Source organism: Terrapene carolina, unplaced genomic scaffold (genome assembly GCF_002925995.2).
Source record: "Terrapene carolina triunguis isolate 2854851 unplaced genomic scaffold, T_m_triunguis-2.0 Scaffold67, whole genome shotgun sequence".
NCBI classification, from domain to species: Eukaryota; Metazoa; Chordata; order Testudines; family Emydidae; genus Terrapene; species Terrapene triunguis.
Genome location: NW_020664418.1, coordinates 28837324 through 28857410, shown reverse-complemented (window position 1 = coordinate 28857410; position 20087 = coordinate 28837324). Strand labels below are relative to the sequence as shown.

Sequence of the window (20087 nt, the reverse complement as noted above, 5' to 3'; positions counted from 1 at the left end):
GCTTGGGAGATTTTACCTAGAGGCCCTCCCCATCCTGCAGAACAGACTGTATGTAGACTATATGCAAAGGGAACCCTCTGGCTAATAACTGCAGACACAATTTTATAGCTTTACAGTACTTAGATTCCTAAGTGCTCCAAAACAGGCACACAGTTAGCCATTGGGGCTGTAGGGACCTCAAAATCAGGTCCTAAATTTTAATAACAAAGGTTCTAGAAACACTTTTTGGGGTTGAGGACTACTGGGAAACACAAAAAACAACTTTGTTTTAAAAAATATAATACACACATAGAAAGATTACATATAAAATGTCATAGTATTGTGTGAATATAAATTTATTTTATTCCTATTACTATTATTCAGACAAGAGGCCCTGTTTATCCCAACGCGTAGACACTACATTGCATAACAGTTAAGATTGCTCAAGTATAACTAACACCCGCTCAAACATTAAAAAACATAGGAAATCTAGTTATGTCAGACACACCAAATAGCAACAAATCAACAATTTACAAAATGCATTCTTAATCCAGCTAGACCAGAACGACTGGGAATACAGGAAGGAAAATAAAGAGCTACTTGGATTGGTACGATTAGCAAAATAATAACTTTACAAATAAACTCTAAAATTGCAAAGGGAATGGATTGCCCAGTGTTAAGATAGTCAGTTTATTGCTAGGGAGTTTAGTGGAGTTCTGTCCATTTCCTGGTAGACAAACATATTAAGGCCCTGCTCCTGCAATGTGTAGTGTGCAAGCGGCCTGCTGAACCCACAGAGAGCTCTGCTCACTTCATGCAGGCACAGGAGTCTGCCTATGTGCTACATGCCACATGACCAGTGCCTACATGTACTTATTTTGGCTCCAATACTGCAAAATGTTATGTATGTGCACTTCACGCAATGTGAATGGGACTGCTGACTAATAATAATATCATGTATTAGGCACTACCACAGTTACAATAAATGGCAGTCTTGGCAGAGAGACCAAGAACTGGATGGGAAGGGGGATACAAAGACTGAGGTATCCTCTTTCCTATAACTATAAGGTCCCTCCATGTCAGAAATTGAGGAGCATTGTAGGAGTGTGGGGAAGCTTGCCGATACTGTAACTGTTCTGTGGATAGATAAAGGATAGATAAAGCCCCCAGGGATGTCAGTCCGGCATCTTTCATAAGGACTAATGTCACACAAAAAGATTTTGAAAGACCTGGGAACAGGACAGGGAGAACCAGGTAGTGGGGAGAACTGCATTTTTCTATATGAAATGACTCAAGGAGGGTATTTGAAATTCCAAATGAAGGAATGGGGAGGAGAGACTTGAGATTTTAACATTTCAAAGCTAAGGAGCCAGGGACAATAGGGAGACAATTTTTTTTTTAATAAGAAAGATTCTCAAGGGAAATCCTTGAATATATCTTTCTTCCTGCTAACAGTCAGCAACAGGAAAAAAGATAGTTTGATTGCACTATGGACTGACTGACCTGGGGGAGGGAACTGTCCTTTGGAATGTTGGTTTTTATTGTTCGTATTTGTAACTAGATCCTGCATAACAACTGCCATATAAATTAATGTATTAAATAAAAATACAACCCAATACTCATTGCGCAGATAAAGAGGGAAATAAACTACTTTTAGTATGAAGTATTAGCAGACAAGAGTAGCCTTTATTTCCTATATTAAATGCTATAGAGCAGATAGTCCAGTATATGAGAAGAGTGAGGGAATATATATGTTAGGACAATGTGGCAAGAGGGTGTTACATTTCATTTGAAAGAGCAATGAGCCGAGTGGTAGACCAAATAAATTTTCCTTTAAAATGATGTGAGATAGAAAGGCATGTACCTATGCAATATTAGTGTAAAAAGAAAACCTTTCTCAAATTAAATAAACATTTTAAAAATACAAAAGTAAAGCCGTAATTCTTGCCATGTACAATGGACTCTGAAAACATCAACTCTGCTTGAATTTTGTCATCATTTGACCACAGCGTTAAGCAAGCTTTGCTGTTCAACTTTCTCTCTGTGTGTAGCCAAACTGCTGTGAATACTGTAACTCTAAAATCATTTGTGACATTTGCAACAGGGGCCTCATGTCATCAGCTATTAAACCAAGTCCCATTCATGCTTTATTGCTGGTAGGCTGGCTCTGTTAACCCCTTTACTTCAGGAAGCATAGGCTCATGACCATCACATTAATAAAGGGAGATCTGAGGCATGGGTTGTGCAGGCAGCTGGTCACTCTGACAGATTTGTCCCAAACCACTCTTCAGATCCGAAGTTTTTTTGCCCACAGTTGCAGCACCTCTTATGAGGTGTCTTTGTCAATGCTCAGTCACATTTAGTGGGTGCCTCTGATTTCTGCATACCCGCCAAAATGTTTTGTGCTGACTGACACAGTACTTGCTTACAAACACAGCTGCAGCTGCCACAAAGGCCTCTTTGCATATCTGAGAACTAAGGGAACCTGCTGCAAATGGCTGAACAGGGACTTCTGCCTCAATAATGAAGCAGAAGTCTGATGGTCTTGCTGAAGTAGGCAGGCTACCGGGAGATCTTTTTTGGATGTTAGGGATGCTAAATCCACTCATATGTGTCCATGTTCCTAAGATCAGTCATGGTTTTAATACAGCTTCCACTCTATTAGTTGGAAAGTACAAATGGAGAGACCAAACGCAACCACAAGCTTCCTGGATATATATCTTCCAATCCCCAAATGCAAGAGATCAAAACGTTTGACAGGCTGAGCAGGTGAGAGTGCTATTATGTGGCTCTCACCTGACAACTGCAGCTACTGACACTGACCTCCTATATTTGACTTTTCATTAAAAGGATTCCAAAGAGAGAAAAATCTTGGCTTTGGGGGAAAATGTTTGTGGGGGAATGTTGAACTAATAATGTGGAAGATGATAGGACAGAGAAAGAGAATTAATAATCCTTAATAACTGAGGTACATCAGGAGTGTACAAGAGGAAGTGCTGAACTCACTTGGATGTGAATGTTTGCAGACACCACTGCTATCTATTATGGCTAACAGTGTGGCACAGAGTATTAATTCTACTGTACCATGAATGCTTCTCAGCTGTAAAGTGGTATTCTCCTCATTGATACACATGCCATTTGAAATGTAGTATATGGCTATATACTATTATAAGAAATTCAGCAACAGAGTAAAACAGACAAGGAATAAGTTTATAACAGACACTGGACTCCTTCAGAGCCAACTCTCTTGTGGATGCAGTGTTGCAACCCTCAAGCTCATACGTCTGAACATCAAATGACCCAGATCACAATGCAGGATCCACTATGTATCTATTGTCAGTATGACATTGTGATGGCGGGGCCTCACCCCTGGAGGCTCAGTGCAGCAGCACAATTACATCTCTACCTCAGTTTCCCCTAGTGGGATTTAATAAATCCAATGTCACTTATGCATATTTCATAGATTTCGTAGACTTTAAGGCCAGAAGGGACCATTATGATCAACTAATCTTAACCCCTGCATAACACAGGCCAGAGAATTTCTTCTATTGGTTCCTGCATCCAGCCCAATAACTTGTGGTTGAACTAGATGGAGTAAATCGTCTAGAAAGATACCACTCTTGATCTAAAAACTCCATGTGATGAAGAGTATATTTCAAGATTGGTGTGGCATGGAACATGGAATCCAAAGACAGACATTCAAAAGGTATGTTTCTATAGCCTCATAAGAAGATTCTTTAGGCCCCTGAATTGAATTTAATGGTGTGGAGGAGAGATGCAGATGTAAATTACTCTGGATCATAGATGGTTAAAAGCTCATATTGTCAAAGGAAGATGGATGCTAATTTAAACAAATATTTTGGAGTGATATACATGCTAGATGGTTTGTGTGACAAGCAGTTTTGCCTGAAGCATAGCTGAGTGGCTGCAGCCCCCCAAAGAGTGGAATGAACTGACCATAATATATGCCTTGCTATGTGTTGAGCCAATCTGAGAATACTGCCAACTACTATTTTTAATATAAGAATTGTTTGCTTTTTCCTATTTCATTTTTTCTTTCTACAAGAGACAAGATTTCCTTTTCCAGTTATGGGTAATGATATTAATAACACATATTGATAATTATTAATAATCATAGGACTGGAAGGGACCTCCAGTCTTCTAGTTCAGTACCCTGGACTGAGGCAGGACTAAGTATTATCTAGATCATCCCTGACAGGTGTTTGTCTAACCTGCTCTTAAAAACCTCCAATGACGGAGACTCCACAACCTCCCTAGGTAATTTGTTCCAGTGGTTAACTACCCTTACAGTTAGGAAGTTTTTCCTAATGTCTAACCTAAATCTCCCTTGCTGCAATTTAAGCCCATTACTTCTTGTCCTATCCTCAGTCGTTAAGAACAATTTGTCAATCTCCTCTTTATAACTACCTTTTATGTACTTGAAGACAGTTATCATATCCCCCTTTAGTTTTCTCATTTCCAGACTAAAACACACACAATTTTTTCAATCTTTCTGCGTAGGTCATGTTTTCTAGACCTTTAATCATTTTTGTTGCTCTCCTCTGGACTTTTGCCAATTTGTTCACATCTTTCCCAAAGTGTGGTGCCCAGAACAGGACATAGTACTGCAGCTGAGGCCTTACTAGTGCTGAGTAGAGTAGAAGAATTACTTCTTATGTCTTGCTTACAACACTCTTCTAATACATCCCAGAATGTTTGACTTTCTACAATATTCCATTGTTGACTAGTATTTAGTTTGTGATACACTATAACCCCCGGGCTCTTTTCTGCAGTATCCCTTCCCATGCAGTCATTTCCCATTTTTTATTTATGTGTAGTGCTTTGCATTTGTCCTCATTGAATTTCATCCTATTTAATTCAGAACATTTCTCCAGTTTGTCAAGATAATTTTGAATTCTAATCCTGTCCTCCAAAGGGCTTGCAACCCCTCCTAGCTTGGCATCATCAGCAAACTTTATAAGTGTACTCTCTATGGTGCCCCTTCAGGGGTCCAGTTCATTTAATCCAAAGGTGGAATGTTGTACAACTAGGCTGCCACCCCAGCATCTCTAGATGGAGAGGAAGGGGCTGAGTTAACTTTAGTCCATGAACCCCACTTATATCCAGGCCCCTTACTAAACAGGCCCTCTTGGCCTGGGACCATCTTCCGGAGCCAGGGCCTCTTGTCTTCATCTGAGGAAGGGTCTCTCCTCTTGGATTAAGGTCCCTACAGAGGTTACAACAACCCTTCCTTGGAAAAGCACATAATTCCCCTGATCTGAGCTTCTGTTGCTACCTGGTCAACTCCTTCCACAGGGACCAGGCTTCACTGAGGCTTGGCATTCATAGATCCTCCACTTTGGAGTCTCTGCCACCTAGGAGTATTCTACTTTGGTTTCCTTTCCTGGTGAGACCCCTTACCAGGTCCCCCCGAGAAGGCTTCCCCTTTAGGAACTTCCTTTTTCTACATTCTAGGGATAGTTCCTCTTCCCAGGAACCTCTGTTCTCTAGCCACTGGGAGTAGGTTCCTTTTTTTATGCCCAAGTGCTTCCCTATCTAAGGCTAGGTCTACACTACCCGCCTGAATCGACGGGTAGAAATCGACCTCTCGGGGATCGATTTATCGCGTCCCGTCGGGACGCGACAATCAATCCCCGAATCGACGCTCTTACTCCACCAGCGAAGGTGGGAGTAAGCGCCGTCAACGGGAAGCCGCAGAGGTCGATTTTGCCACCGTCCCTACAGCGGGGTAAGTCGGCTGAGATACGTCGAATTCAGCTACGCTATTCGCGTAGCTGAATTTGCGTATCTTAAATCGACCCCCCCCTGTAGTGAAGACGTAGCCTAATTATCTGTCTCCCAGCTACTCAGTTAATTAGTCCCAGGTGATCCCTTCCTGAGTTGCCTCATTTCCCCTTGTGAAGCCTGCCAGAGGTAGGCTGAGCCCTTGACCTCTTCAGAGGGGCCACCTATCCTCTGACGGACATGACAAACGAGACTTATGCTACAGTAATCACCAGGACATCCCACAGCTACCTAGAGTCCCCCACAGAGCATTAACCTGCCTACCATGGCACCAAGATCAGCACAGGCAAAGGTGCAAGTTAAATTGCCTTGAGAAGCTGGAACTTGCTCCCTTTTTGGGCCTGCTCTTGGAGGGGATCATACTGGTATGGAGCCCTGACCACACATTCTTTTAAGAAGGCCATACCAATTTATTCTACAGCACATATGAAATTGAGCTTCCCTAGGAACAAAAAACTTTTTTTTTTTTTTTTTTTTTTTAAGATAACTTAAAAAGTAAAGATTATTGGCTGGAACTCACAACCTTTTTGTCAAATGAGCAACATTCACCAGATCAGACATACAAGCCCCGTGCATTTGAAAATGATTCCTGTTACTCAATATCACCTAGATTAGGCACTATAATGTCTACTTTGCCATCTCCAACCACATACACTAAAAACCAAAATAATTTCAAAATAAATATACACTGCAGTTTAACATGAAAATTCTTTCTCCACAGAACATCTAAATGGCAAAATGTATGTGATAATTTCCCCAAAGTCTACATTTATCATATTACATCATGATATCAACATTCACACTAAATAGCAGTGAACATCACTTTAAAAATGACATTATTACAGTCAGTGTGCACTATTTCCTACCTTTACAGATTGGTCTCTCCAACATGAAATGAGTTTCACCAGTGAAACATTCCCAGGATCAGGGAAATGTAATACACTTTTATCTGAAAATATACAAAACGTTCTTTATGAGCCCACAATAAAATACACATAAATAACACATGAAATTTCAAACCGTCTTGCAGTATATATTTTTAAATTTTGTAATGTTCAGCAACATATCTGAAACAGAATCATTTGTCATAATTTGTTTTCATTTTATGCACAGACATAGCAGTGCAAGATATTTATATCATGTACTATATATAATTATATTAGAGTTATTCATATATGTCCCCTAACCCTAAATCTAATGGATACATTTTATTTATAAAGGGTTAGTTCATGGTGTCTATTAGAGCTCTGTGAAACTTGGTGGCTTCTTTTTGCAGAGGTTTGTGCAAACATTTTATTCTTTTTTAGTCAGTTTGCCAGTGCCCAAATAAGTCTTTCCCCATTTCAGAACTGATACTATGCACTAGCTTTCCCCAAAATTGTTCAAATAAGTCTCTCCTGATGTTTCTACGATAAGTCATGCTTAAGCTGAAACAAGGCAAAAAAGCTTTAGGAGAATATTCAAAATATGCTTAGCTATTTTTAATAAAGTCTCATATTTCAAAAAGAAGCTTGTTACACTTAACTCAAATTCCAGCAAAGAACTGACCCATGGCTACAGCTATCACATATTTAGTAAGTGAAGTGGAAATTTCCTTTCTTTGAGTATTTTAAGATGAAGGAAAAGCAGGCTTACAATATAAAAGCAAGCTTGAAATTCTAACTATGGAGAGGCTCCGGTCTCCTGCATGCAGTGAATTTCATTTAATGCAATGAAAGCTGTGACCAAAGGCTCTGCAATGGAGTTTACATACAAAGTGGAGTGGTCTAATTATTGCTGATATTTTTGGAATATCTGCACTCAAATCACTCACATGCTAAACATATATGAAATAGAAAGCAACAGTTTATTTAATCCGGATAATGAGCCAGATCCTTAGCAGATGCAGACTGGCATCATTCCATTGACTTCAACTGGAACTAAGACAACTTACATTAGTTGAGGATCTGGCTCAATATTGTTACAAGCTGACTATGATCGTCAGTGTTGTTATGGAAAAAGTTTAAAAATCATGCTATGGTTCAAAGGTTTATGGTTCCGTAAATATATTTTATGCTTATATCACATTGTCTTCTTTGGTATAATTGAAGATGTAATACTGCTATAGAAACTAAAAGGCCAGTTTTCTTCTATATTCAAGCTGAGGTCAGATTGTCTGACCTCTGGTAGCAGCAGAGGCGAATTACTGATTTATTCTAATCATGGGTATTGCATTTTATGGAAACCAGTTTTAATGTTTGACCTGGAAACATGTAGACAAGTACTTAATGTATAGTAAGTCTAAAAAATTAATACAAATAAAGTTAAAATAAATGAAAATATGCAAAGGAGAATAGAAATATTTTCTGATGATATTTTAAATGAGATGATGAGTCCATGAGGAGGAGAGACACAACAATAAGGCCATTCCAGCTGGCAGGTTCTACTATGGAGAAAGGGAGCTATTTTAAAGTGGCTGCTGAAATGAGTGTGTTGGAGGTTATGGTAATGTTTCTTCCCGCATGAGAAAAGGCAGGTGGCAACACATGGAGGGAAGGGAAGAAGGGATGTTGCATTAATCAGGGCTAAAGGTATGGATAAAATAATGGATAAAGATTTCAGCAAAGGTGGAGGAGATGTATGGATATTCATTCATATTTTACTAAATTTGCTCCTTACAGTGCTGAAATATTCAAGAACAATATAAGTATAAAAGAATAATAATCCAGCTCTTAGGGTTAAACCCTTCTATCCTTTGTAAGGTATGTGCTACACAGATAATCTCAGGCTGGTCTAAATTGTGCATCTGACTTCTCAGATGATTTTCAGAGCCAATGCATGGTCATGAATTGGCAGGACTTTCTTGTTTAATCCAGTTCTTCCTCATTTGAAATTTAACAGGCCAAAGCCATTCATCAGCTGCTTATCCCAATATTGGACTAATAAGCTTTGCTGCTAAATAGATATGTTGTTTAGAGTAAGTGGGTTGTATCAACCTTTAAAGTAACATGACAATCCCTGAATATTAATGCTGAGTAAATGTTCTGATTACAGCCCTGAATTGTATATGGTAGTATTAAAATATTGTCAGAGACCTAAAGAATCCTGATAAAACAATACATTATCATCCACATTAAAAAAAAGTTGGATTGCTGCAGTGCAGTTTGTGGGGTTTACAGAATTATGCAGATGCTTTGTGGAAAAAACTGCAAAGTCTGAGGTGGAAATTAGCACAATCTGAATTGGTTCACTATGCTTTTCAGTTGATGGCTGTGTAAGTACAATTGCACTTGTACTGTGTAAGTCCTTTTATAATATATGAAAGACAGAGATTGACAAAAGCAATCGTACGGTACTTACACAGCCATCCATCCATATATGTATAGGGAAAGAAAGAAAAGAAAGACCATGCAATGAAATTTTACAGCATGAAAGAAACAGGCACAAGAGGTTACTTAAAATTATATTTTTATTAACTGATTTGACCCAAAAAATTAAAACATTAAAGCACATGTGAGAACTGCCCTGAGCCTGCCCTAACTTTCTTCAGGGGCAGAACAGATCCCTTTGCAGCCCCATTCTATAGCAGAGGGGTGGTCCCTAGAGGGAAGAAGGGCTAAAGGAGGTGTATATCCAACTTTGTCCTTCACTCTTGTCCTGTGCCAAAACACCAGACTTGTGAGTTGGCCCCAGTCAGTGCAAAGAGAGTGTAAAATGGTACCATTCTGATTTGGTTGTGTTTACCCATCCACTTTGTACAGATATAAATCAGTATACAAGATGCAAGGTACAGAAGAATCAGGCCCTGGGATTCTGAAGGGAGGCAATGTCTCCTTGATGTCACAGGATGTGGAGCGGGTACTCACTCTTGGAAAGACTGTGAGGTCTCTATTGCTCAGATCCAGTGGTTCTGGTTTGCAGATCCAGACCAGAGGTCCAGAGAGAAGGGGTCATCAAACTGAAGAGCCCAGGGCAATCTGATTCCGACCCCAAGGCAAAAATCCTCCATCATGTTATCCTATATTTCCCAGTCACTTCCTGTCCCGTCTCTTTCCCCTTCCAGGCATGCCTGCATGGGGTACTGAAGTCTCAAGGGTAAAATAAACTCCATAATTCCTGAGCAGAAGACAGAGAAGGAAGGAGCTATAGAAGATTGGTTGTGGACAGAGGTTTAGGAGCTCATTTGCATGTATCCCTGACTTTCACATAGAAAAGGGTCAGGATTTGGCCTTAATGAATTTGTGTTATAAAGTTACATAGGATTTACTATGTAATAGAACCACATTATCTTTGTTTGGCAAAATAGGCAAACAAATAAGTCATCCATATGCTACCTCATGTTGTTCTTGAAAATTCTTTGGTTGGTTGCATATTGTAAAAACAAACAAATATTGACTGGTTTTCAGGGCAAGATTGGTAAACTATTGCCTGAGGAATGCTAAAGTGCTGAGATCATTTTATTCTGCCCTAAGCCAAAAGTCTAAGGGCATTATCCAAACAGCAAGATGACTGCAGTATTACAAAGGCAACGGTTTTCTTGAAGGTATTTTGTTGGGCGGGTGTGTGATGGTGCTGAGGGAGATAGAACTGGATGGAAAAAAAGTCAGCATTTGTTTCATTGCATTCGCTCTTGTTTTTCACATGGCTAGAAAATGCCTTAGGAAATGCAATCAGATATTTTGTTGTCACTCAAAATGTATTCTTGATTCCACTTCGTATCACTTTATAGTCAACATGTTGTTTACATGCTTTTGTGATCATCACATAAGAAAAGAACAGAACACTTCAAGCTTAAACTCGTCTAACTACTGTATTTGAAGAATTTAAAAAAAAAATTAAACTCCAATGGATGTAAAGGGCAATAAGAAAATTGTATTAATATAACAGGATTTAGGGGTTTATACTTATATAACGCGTTTTATCTAACAAAACATAAAACAAATAAAAACAAAAATACTGTATATGTGTTTGCATTGCTGCATTCTTCTATACTTACAGTTTTGTAACTCTCCATAAAAAGTGGAAAATGAAGGGCTGAATGTTTCTGAACTTCTCCACTTGTTACGTACAGATTCTAATTTCGGTGGACTAAAAATCAAACAAACATTAAATCACTACATAATACGTACAAAAACTTTGACAAATGTACCATTAGCACGTATTCAATTCTATACACTTATAACAGCCACCGCATTATTAATTATTATTCTTATTACTTGTAATATAGGAACCGATCTTGTCACAACCATGGAAGGCACTTACTTTTGGGAACAGTCCAATGCCCAGTAGTGTTTGTACATTTTGGCCCTTTACCTGCTATTTAAAACACACACACCTAAGCACACATATACAAACAAATCCTGAAAGGCGATAAGCCCTAGCAACTCTCATTAACTTCAACATTGTCCATGTACAGATGGAATTAGAAGATGATTTTCAATGACAGAAGAACTTTCATCAGTTCCTAAGATATGTAGCTATTCAGGTGAGAATATTCCCTAAGAATACACAGTTTTAAAACAATGGTGAATACACTGTGAAGTTAATACAGGATCAAATTCTGCAGTCCTTACTCATGCTATATTCCTACAGTGTGTAGTGACTTGAGCATCTGGCCCACAGAACTTACTATGAAGAACTTTTTCATATTATTACACAAACAAAATACAATGAAAATTATGTATTCAGGTTCTTTCATGAATTATTTGTACATCTTTACTTTTAGTACTGAGTAAAAGTCTTAGTGCAATAGGCAATTTGACTTTTAGAGCTAACTTTTATGATATTGTACAAAATATATTTTAATTGTACATATTAAAAGAATGTATTTCCTTTATTGTTTTTCCCATTCATTTCAACTAGCAGTAAATCATAAAATTAAAGGAGGCCTAACAATACTGAATAATTCTAGAAGCCTCCTGTACTTGACAGTAGTATCTTTAAGGGATTAATATGGATACAAATTTCAAAAGGCAGAACGAGAAAAAAAAATCTTTGAAGATCTTTTACCTGCGAGTTTGTCCTGCTCTTTCATGAGCATATTGATAAGAAGTAGAATAATGCAAAAGGTCTATTGTAATAGTAACATGGCTAAAAACCTTACCAAGCAAGCATATCCCAATTGCTCTTTCCCATTTTATAAGCAGAGATATTTTACTGTAGTTTCCAGTGTAGGAAAGCTGATCAAATAGCAAAAAAACAGATTCACAAATATTTCCATAAATTAAAGGACTCAGCTCAATTCATGATGATTTCTTGGCTCATGTGATTTGTAATTTGTTACTGTTTATGAACAGCAGACTTCTGTCAAAATGTTTGTGAATCCCAACAATGTCATTAATTTTAGTACAGATGACTACTGGTCTGAAATTCTGCACCAGAAACATGTTGCTCACTGTTCATTACTCTCAGGTTCAAAAAGTTTCAGCCATCCAAGCAGGGAGAAAAAGAGATACTATGTGACTTAGGTGACCAACTAGACAACACAAATAACAAAACAGTAAGTAGTTAACAGTTCATAAACAAACTATAGCTTGAAAAATATTGATCCAAACCATTAGGTGGAAACTTACAAATAATAAATACATTGGAAGAAAATCAGGATGACTTCATGTTCTATGGACCATTCATATTATTATTATTATTAATTTGTGCTGAAGTAGTTCCTAGGAGCCCCAGCAATGGACCAGGGCCCAGTTGTGTTATGTGCATTTCAAACTCAGAACAAAAGACAGTCTCTGCCCCAAAGAGTTTACAGTATAAGTAATCTACCCTTGCTTTAATAGCATTGGCAGAGTACCATGGAGGTAAGTTGGGCTCCCACCCAAACCCTGCTCAGGGTGGCAGTTGTTGGTAGGCTTTTTTCCACCCTGATGTTGTTGAGTTTGAATCCCTCTGGCTCAGCACTGGATCCTTTCCCATCTTTTCCTCCAGTAGAGGTACTGTAAGTATCTTGTCTGCATCAAACAGACCATCTGTTCCTCCAGCCCTCTTTTTCCCTGCCTTACTGATGGGTTCTTTCAGTGGCATGGCAAATTGGAATTGAATTTTTATTTATTTTTCCAATGAGCATCTGGTAGGCTCAGCTGGGCCAACCATGCTACTTTTCATGATACGTATGTGCTTGTGATTTAAATTAGACCAATTGGGCCAGGTGAACTTGTATAGTTTCACTGCAACTTTTAATTGGGCAGGAGTCCATTACTGAATGGCTCATTACCCTTATTGTGGCCAGAGCTTATCCTAATGCTGAGCACAAAACCGGCAGTGAGTGAGGATGGGTTATGTGGGGAGGGCTGGGAAAGGAGACATTGAGAACAGATTATTGCATCCCATTGTCACATCCTTAGTCTTTGCAAGAAGGGACCAGGTGAAGGCTGAGTCCGAAAGTTCTGAGGCATAACCGAGTCCCATTCGACTCTGGACATATTTTCAGAGAGCAAAGGAAACAAGGGTCTTCATAAGTTCCTATGAAAGGGTTGACTGCTGGGTAGAGAGACGGACATGATTTTGTTTCTGTATTATTGGTTAATGAATTAAGTTAATAAAAATTGGGCCAGAAACTCAGCTATTGTAAATTAGTGTAACTTCATTGAAATGTTGTAAATCAATGTAACTTCATTGAAATCAATAGAACTATGTCAAGTTACTCCAGCTGAAGGCTTGCCCCATTGCACCCATTCATTTAAACCATGAGTTAGTGAGTGGCATCTTTATTCCAGCCTTGCAGTGGTGTGATAATGGATACATTTCATAAGGTGTGGGCAGACTGACCCTTTAATCGCTGTTCTTAAATTATAAAAAATATTTCAGATAGCAAATATTATTGAAAAGCCTTTACTATTACTCACACAGAAAGAAAACACTGTCATGGTGAGGGAGTACTGGGTCCTTTGTTTCCTTGCCTGACTTGGAGTTTTGGTAGCACTTCTTTAAAAAACCCCAAAATCTAAGGAAAACTGGAGCTAATTCCTATGGCTGTACTCCATTCCTCTCCACAATGACAGCTAATTGTTGGTTTAAATGACCTCAACGCTTTTGTCTCAGTAACCTTGTCTAATAGTTCCACTCTACACAATTTTGATTCTATGTGAATATAATGGTTCTTGACTGTGACAGGGCATTACTCATAGTTTTACTGATGCAGGGAAGCAATACAAAATCCTTTACACAACCTGCTCTGCTCATATCTTGCTTATTCAGAAAAAAAACAGGTGGTGGGGCTGACATTGTGACTGAAGTGTCTAAAGTCTGGAAACAGTTCCTGGAGTTCAATGAGGGGGCAAAGTTCAGTTTCGAACTATACTAGGACAGAGAGATGGTAGAAATGAGGGGAATCTTATTAAGATGTCATCAGCATCATAAGAGGGAAAGGCTTGAAATAATTCAGAACCTATGGGATCAACTAGCTGTTGGCAAAAATGCAAGAGTTTTTGCAGTCACTGTTGTTAACAGTGAGCTGATTAGGAATTCTGGTGAGATATGCTGCGTAGAGCTTGAGAAAATAGACAACATATTGCACTTCGCAGAGAGGCTATATGAAATTTGCTATGTCTGAGAGGCAAGGAGTAGCAGTGCAGCTTGAAAAATGGGCAGAGCTGACTATGGTATGGCCAAAGCAGCCAGGAAATGCACTGGTTCTGCATATGCCCTTGGGCAACCTCTATCCTAACTAAAACTCTCCTTTGCTGGAATGCCTATAAAAAACGTCACAATGCTTAGGTCACTAAGCTACTGAGACCACAGCCTATCATGCTGACTAATATTGTCTCACTGCATCCTTGTACTCCCCCCACCCCATCCATATCCATTTGTTTCTTCTTGTCTTATATTTCATTTGTAAGCTCTCTGGGCCAGGGCATCCACCTGTGACTGACCTATTGCCCAGAATCCTAAGAACATTAACAAAAAGCCATATTTTCCCCACCTTTGCTAGCCTGCCTCTTATCCTGTCTGTCCATGTCAAAAGCAGCAAAAGTGACCATCCTTCACATCTCAGCCCTGAGCAATACAACTAACCTTTTCCTTCCTGCCTAACAAAATAAAAGTTTAACTGATCTCCTCTCTTTTAAAAGAGACTTTGATAGGCTTTGGTTAAATTTTTTAAATATGAACATTCAATTTCAACTGTAAAGTATCTTATAATTTGCTTTACCTCCTTTTCTCTTGTGTATTCTAACCAATAAATCTCCAACTTGTGGCATGCATTTCTTGTGTGTTTGCCACGAACTAAGCAAACTGAAGTATCTGTACCCCAAATCCCGAACCCTGGTAACATTGTCTAATGTTGGACAGTGACTGGGTCATGCTAATACCTTTGACTCTTTATACTTCATCTAAATTAATGGAAAACCACATGGCAACAGAAACACTGCAGTCAATTGTCCCTAAAGTACTCAACTGAGATCGGTCTAGGTTTGCTGAATAACAACAGTCTATGGATAATATCTATTGCCTGATTAGTGTGCTCCACTTGGCGTGGTCAAAGAATGTTGAACACGTTATTTTCCCCTTGATGCTGAAAAAGCATCCAACTAAGTAAATTCGTTTTGAGTAATCTAAATGGAATTTGGGACAGGTTCTCAAAACATAGGGGCAGATGATGCATTCAGCATCAGCTCCCAGCAGCTGCCTTTACTATTGGGTTTTCGTCTCTTTGCATTAGGTAGGGGAACTAAGCAAGGTTGTTTCTGTTTCTGATGTTTAATTTGCTTTGGCCATGGAGCCAATGCCTTGTGTGGCGAAGGAGTCACGTCAGCTATGGGGAATGGAAGTTAGAACAGCAAAGAAGTCTGCCCTATATGTAGCTGGCTGTGCTTTTATTTTGAAGGGACCCAGTAGTTTACTTTCAGTACTGAGGAGAAAGATGGATCTTGAGGTAAAGGCATGGGAATTGGAGCTGGGTGATCCTAGTTGTATTCCCAACTCTGACTCAGACCTTGACAAAATCTGTGTGCCTGTGGTTGCTCTTCTGTTAAACAGAAAGATAATACTTACTCCTCTCATATTCTGAGAGAACACCTAGTTCCACCAAACTTTCTCCCTACTTCAGAGAATGTCCATGGAAATAAGCCTTAACAAGTTTGTTGCGAGCTCCATTGTATAACTGTCTATATTTAAGAATACAAAAGCCTAAATTTTTTTTTCATATCTTTCCCTTTATTAAGGAAAATAACTGATTAGAAAAAGTTCTTACCTGTCAATTCTGCTGGTGAATTCCAAAGGCAAAGTAACTATCCTGTTGACTAAAGATACTCTGCTCAATAAGTAGAATACCATTTGTGATCCTTGTTTGCCATCAGCATTATGGTCTAGTCCATATTTCTTTCCAATTTGTCCTTGGCCTGCAGTGATGTACTTGTTTGACAAATCTAGTACTTTTCTTGAAAACAAGTTAATTGGCACGTGTTCTTCCACCACATCACAGTGATTACAATTCCATCCTGGCAGCATTAGTGATATGTGATTTCCATTTGATACTAGTCCAAAAGAAACTGGACACTGAAGTCTGAAGATATCTAAATATCTAACACAGTGATTGTCTAATTCTTTATCCACACCCCATGGTAAGAGACATGACAAAAGCAGTTTAGCTGTGTCTGTGGTGATGTTAGCATCGATTTTTCCTGGTGGCTGCAGTCTAATCTTTTTCGAACTCTTCATTTTTTTATGTCTTTTGATGCCACCACTTTCTTCCAAAGACCTTGCTGCACTATTATCCCTATGGACCTTTTTTTCACAAGCATTTTTTACTTGTCCATCCATTGGGAAGAGAGAGCCAGCAGTTTTATTTCTTTTTAACATTAGTGTCCTTTTTTCTGCTGTGCTTTTGGCTCTTTTTAAAATGTCATAACTGTGGAATGAATTTGATGATTTCAGTCCACTGAGTTGAGATGACAGTAAAAGTTCTACAAGTTTTTCCAGATCAAATAAGAGAACATGAAAGCTTATGTTGTTCCATTTTGTCTTTACTGGCAAGATAGTAAAAGGCTGTTGGACATGGCTGGTACCAGTTTGCTGAAATAAAAAAAGGTATGTATTAAATGTCAAAATCAAAGCCACAGTTACATAAAACTTTACCTAGTTCTAAGCTTAGAGTTGCATATGGAATAGGCCAAAATCATTCCTCATTTAGCTCCACTGATTTCAACTAAACTACACTTATTAATTATGTATTCCCAGTGGCATGACTATGTACTAGGCACTTTCCAAATGGTAAGCACAAAAATAAATGCCTGCTCTGAGTAACTTACTAGACAGGTAAGTAGAGAGAAGCAAGGGAAAGGGGAGTAGGAACCATAGACAATTATAGGAAATGTTGTTAGTGACACCTATATTTAAGGGTGCCTAACCCTTTCCGTGTAAGATTCTGTATTCACTTGGTTATAACTCTACCAAACTTTTACAGTTTGGGCTGAAATTTTCTCTGCTGCCTCAGGCTGAATTTTTTTGGAACATTTCAACAAAAACATTTCAGCTGTTTCCAAAAACACACTTAGGAAAAAGTATATTTTTTCCAATGAAGAAAAAGTCTTACAATCATTTTCACTGAGAAGCTCTAGCACCTCCCGGCTTTGGAGCAGGGACTAAAAATTTGTCAGGGATGTGTGTTTTGCCATCCATGTGAAAATCCACTCAAATCTGGCCAAGGTATAAGCCTCTGAAAATATCATGACACACATCTCAGTACAGGTTTGTGAGGGTATGTCTACATTGCAAAGTAAGCGCATGCTTAAGCTTGGGCTCAAGCCTAACCCCCTGCGCTAACCCAGGGCTTGGACACAGGGTCACAAGACCCTGCAGGGCTGCAGGGTCCGAGCATGGGTCAAGCTGGGACCCAGGGTCCGAGCCCTATTGCTTTGCAGTGTAGATGCAGCCCTGCTTGAGTCATATCCTGGGAGTCTGCCAGAAGTATCCCACAATTCCATGGGGCAATTTCCTTAGTCCTCTCTATCCCAACAATCTCCCTTGAAAACAGAAGCCACACACACACACACACACACACACACCCTTGACATAAGGCAGCAGCTCAGGTCAGTGTTCACCCATTCTCTTCCGATCACCAACCTGAAAGCCCACCATCGGAGAGCCTCCTGGATTTGCAATGGAGACCAAACAGAGCAAGCCTTTTGCAAAGCATGCTGCTTCATGGTCACTGGAGCCCAGCCAAATTTTGGTGAAACTCTGGTGCAAGGCCAGTAAAACTGTGGACTTCAGCAAAAGCACTAGGAATGACAACGCATACCACCAGAGAGCTAAAAAGCTGGCAGCTTTTCAGATTTTCCAGATAGGTGATCAGTGCAGGGAGTATATTAAGAGGCTGAAGAGTGAGTAACGGAAGGCCAGGGACAAGAACTGCACCCTGGGCAACTTGTCAATGACATGCCCATTTTATGAGTTTGACCAGGTGCTGGGCACTGTGCCCAGCACAGAGCCAACTGTGCTTCATGACGACCTGATCAGCCAGGATGGTGCCCTGCTAGCTGCTGAAGCCACTGTGGGGACTGATGGGAGCCAGAAGCAGGCTCCAAGTGAGGTGCATGAAGTGACTCCGTTCATGAAGCCAGCCCAAGAACAGGCTATCGATCAAGATCAAGAGCAAATTCTACGTCCCTACTCGGAAGAGCTGTTTGTTCCCCCTGATGAACAGCCTGGTACTGAGCCTGCAGCAAGCCCAGTGGAGACAGAAGCCACCCCAGAGCCTGGTCAGTTTATGATTCCAATTTACAGTTTATTATTACAATCAGTGTTTCCCAAACTTGGGACGCCGCTTGTGTAGGGAAAGCCCCTTTAGTAAAAAGGAGAGATAAAAACACATGCATGCTCCAAGACAACCACTTCATGGACACATTCCACCACCCAAGAGGTGGAAGTCCAGAAAGAGTTTTGTGTCTGGAAATCCTTTACCCCACAATACCACCCTAGAAGGCTGAGTAACAAAATGGTGGGAAATGCTAATGATCTTGGAGAACCTGGTTCCTTCGGAAAACTCCCCCAGGCACTGACCATGAACAAAAACAATGATGTACTCTAAATCAAGCTGGGATGGAAAGACTGGTAACAATATGACCAAGTAGAAGCTGAGGAATGACCTTTGAAAGTGGAGTTCCAGAGCAAACACTTCCACACTTCCTGATGCTGTGCTCCCTGTCAACATCCTGTACCTCCAGATAACTATTTGAGATAAGTGACAACACCCGGTCTTGGCTGCAGTTTTGGAATGACAAGCTACAATGATGAGAAGATAACAGGATGACTGGTAGAAGTAATAGGTGGCAGAGGTCTGTGTGGTTTGTCTATAGGTCTAACCACGCTGATGACTCATGTGGAGGTCCATGTTATAGAAATTCTGGTTTTTCAGTGTGCTTTAAAAAAATATATATATGTAGGAAATTCCATTAAAATCCCCCAAACCCTAACCTATGTTAAAAGAACATTAAGGTTGCAAAATCAAGTGGACAACCACAGTTCTCCCCCACCCCCTCCCGCATCATGCATGTAGGCACTAGGATACAGTCTTTAATTACATAACCATATTGTAACAGGGTCCATGACCCACCCCTCTTCCTGGGGCCCGCTTGCTGCCCCAATAAGGCTCAGAGAGGCTTCAGGGTTGTTGTGACGAAGTGGGACTGTTCTTAATGTTTTCCTCAGTTTCCCCTATGCAGTTCTTAAGTATCTAGGTGGTGGGATAAGGGTGTATGGTTGCTGCAGAGTAAAGGGCCAGTGTACATAAATGCCCGACATTCTGTCTCCTAGCAACTGATGGCCTGGGTCCCTCCTCTGCAAAGGTGCCAACTGAAGGTGTTGGAGACAAAGGGATCAGGTGACCTCCTGGCCTGGGAAAGAGACAAAGCCCAGAGAAGGAGGGGCTGGACGGGAGTTTGAAGCTAGCTGGGGACTGGAAGGGAGGGCAGACGGGGGGTCTGCCTCGCTGGGCCCCAGAATGGACCCGGCGGAGGGGTCCCATCCGCTGTACCTACAAGCTCTGTTTTAGACCGTGTTCCTGTCATCTAATAAACCTCTGTTTTACTGGCTGGCTGAGAGTCACGTCTGACTGCGAAGTGGGGGTGCAGGACCCTCTGGCTTCCCCAGGACCCCGCCTGGGCGGACTCGCTGTGGGAAGCGCACGGAGGGGCATATGCTGAATTAGGGTTACCATATGTGGAGTGTCCCAAAAGAGGACACTCCACAGGGCCCCGGCCCCGCCCCCCTGCCCCGCCCCCGCCCAAACTCCGCCCCCTCCCCAAAGTCCCCGCCCCAACTCCGCCCCCTCCCCTGCTTCCCGCGAACATTTGATTCGCGGGAAGCAGGCAGCAGGTAAG

At 40.4% G+C, this 20087-nt stretch overlaps 1 protein-coding gene across 1 annotated transcript in view; it reads right to left on the bottom strand.

Moving 5' to 3' along the window:
- WDR72 (WD repeat domain 72) overlaps positions 1-20087 on the bottom strand; it is a 184097-nt gene that overhangs the window by 71921 nt on the left and 92089 nt on the right. Inside the window, exons 15-17 of the mRNA XM_026648548.1 lie at positions 15959-16779; positions 10760-10851; positions 6651-6733 (exon numbers count right to left, since the gene is read on the bottom strand). Of these exons, the coding sequence (XP_026504333.1) occupies positions 6651-6733; positions 10760-10851; positions 15959-16779 (996 nt within the window). The remainder of the gene's footprint in view (positions 1-6650; positions 6734-10759; positions 10852-15958; positions 16780-20087) is intronic.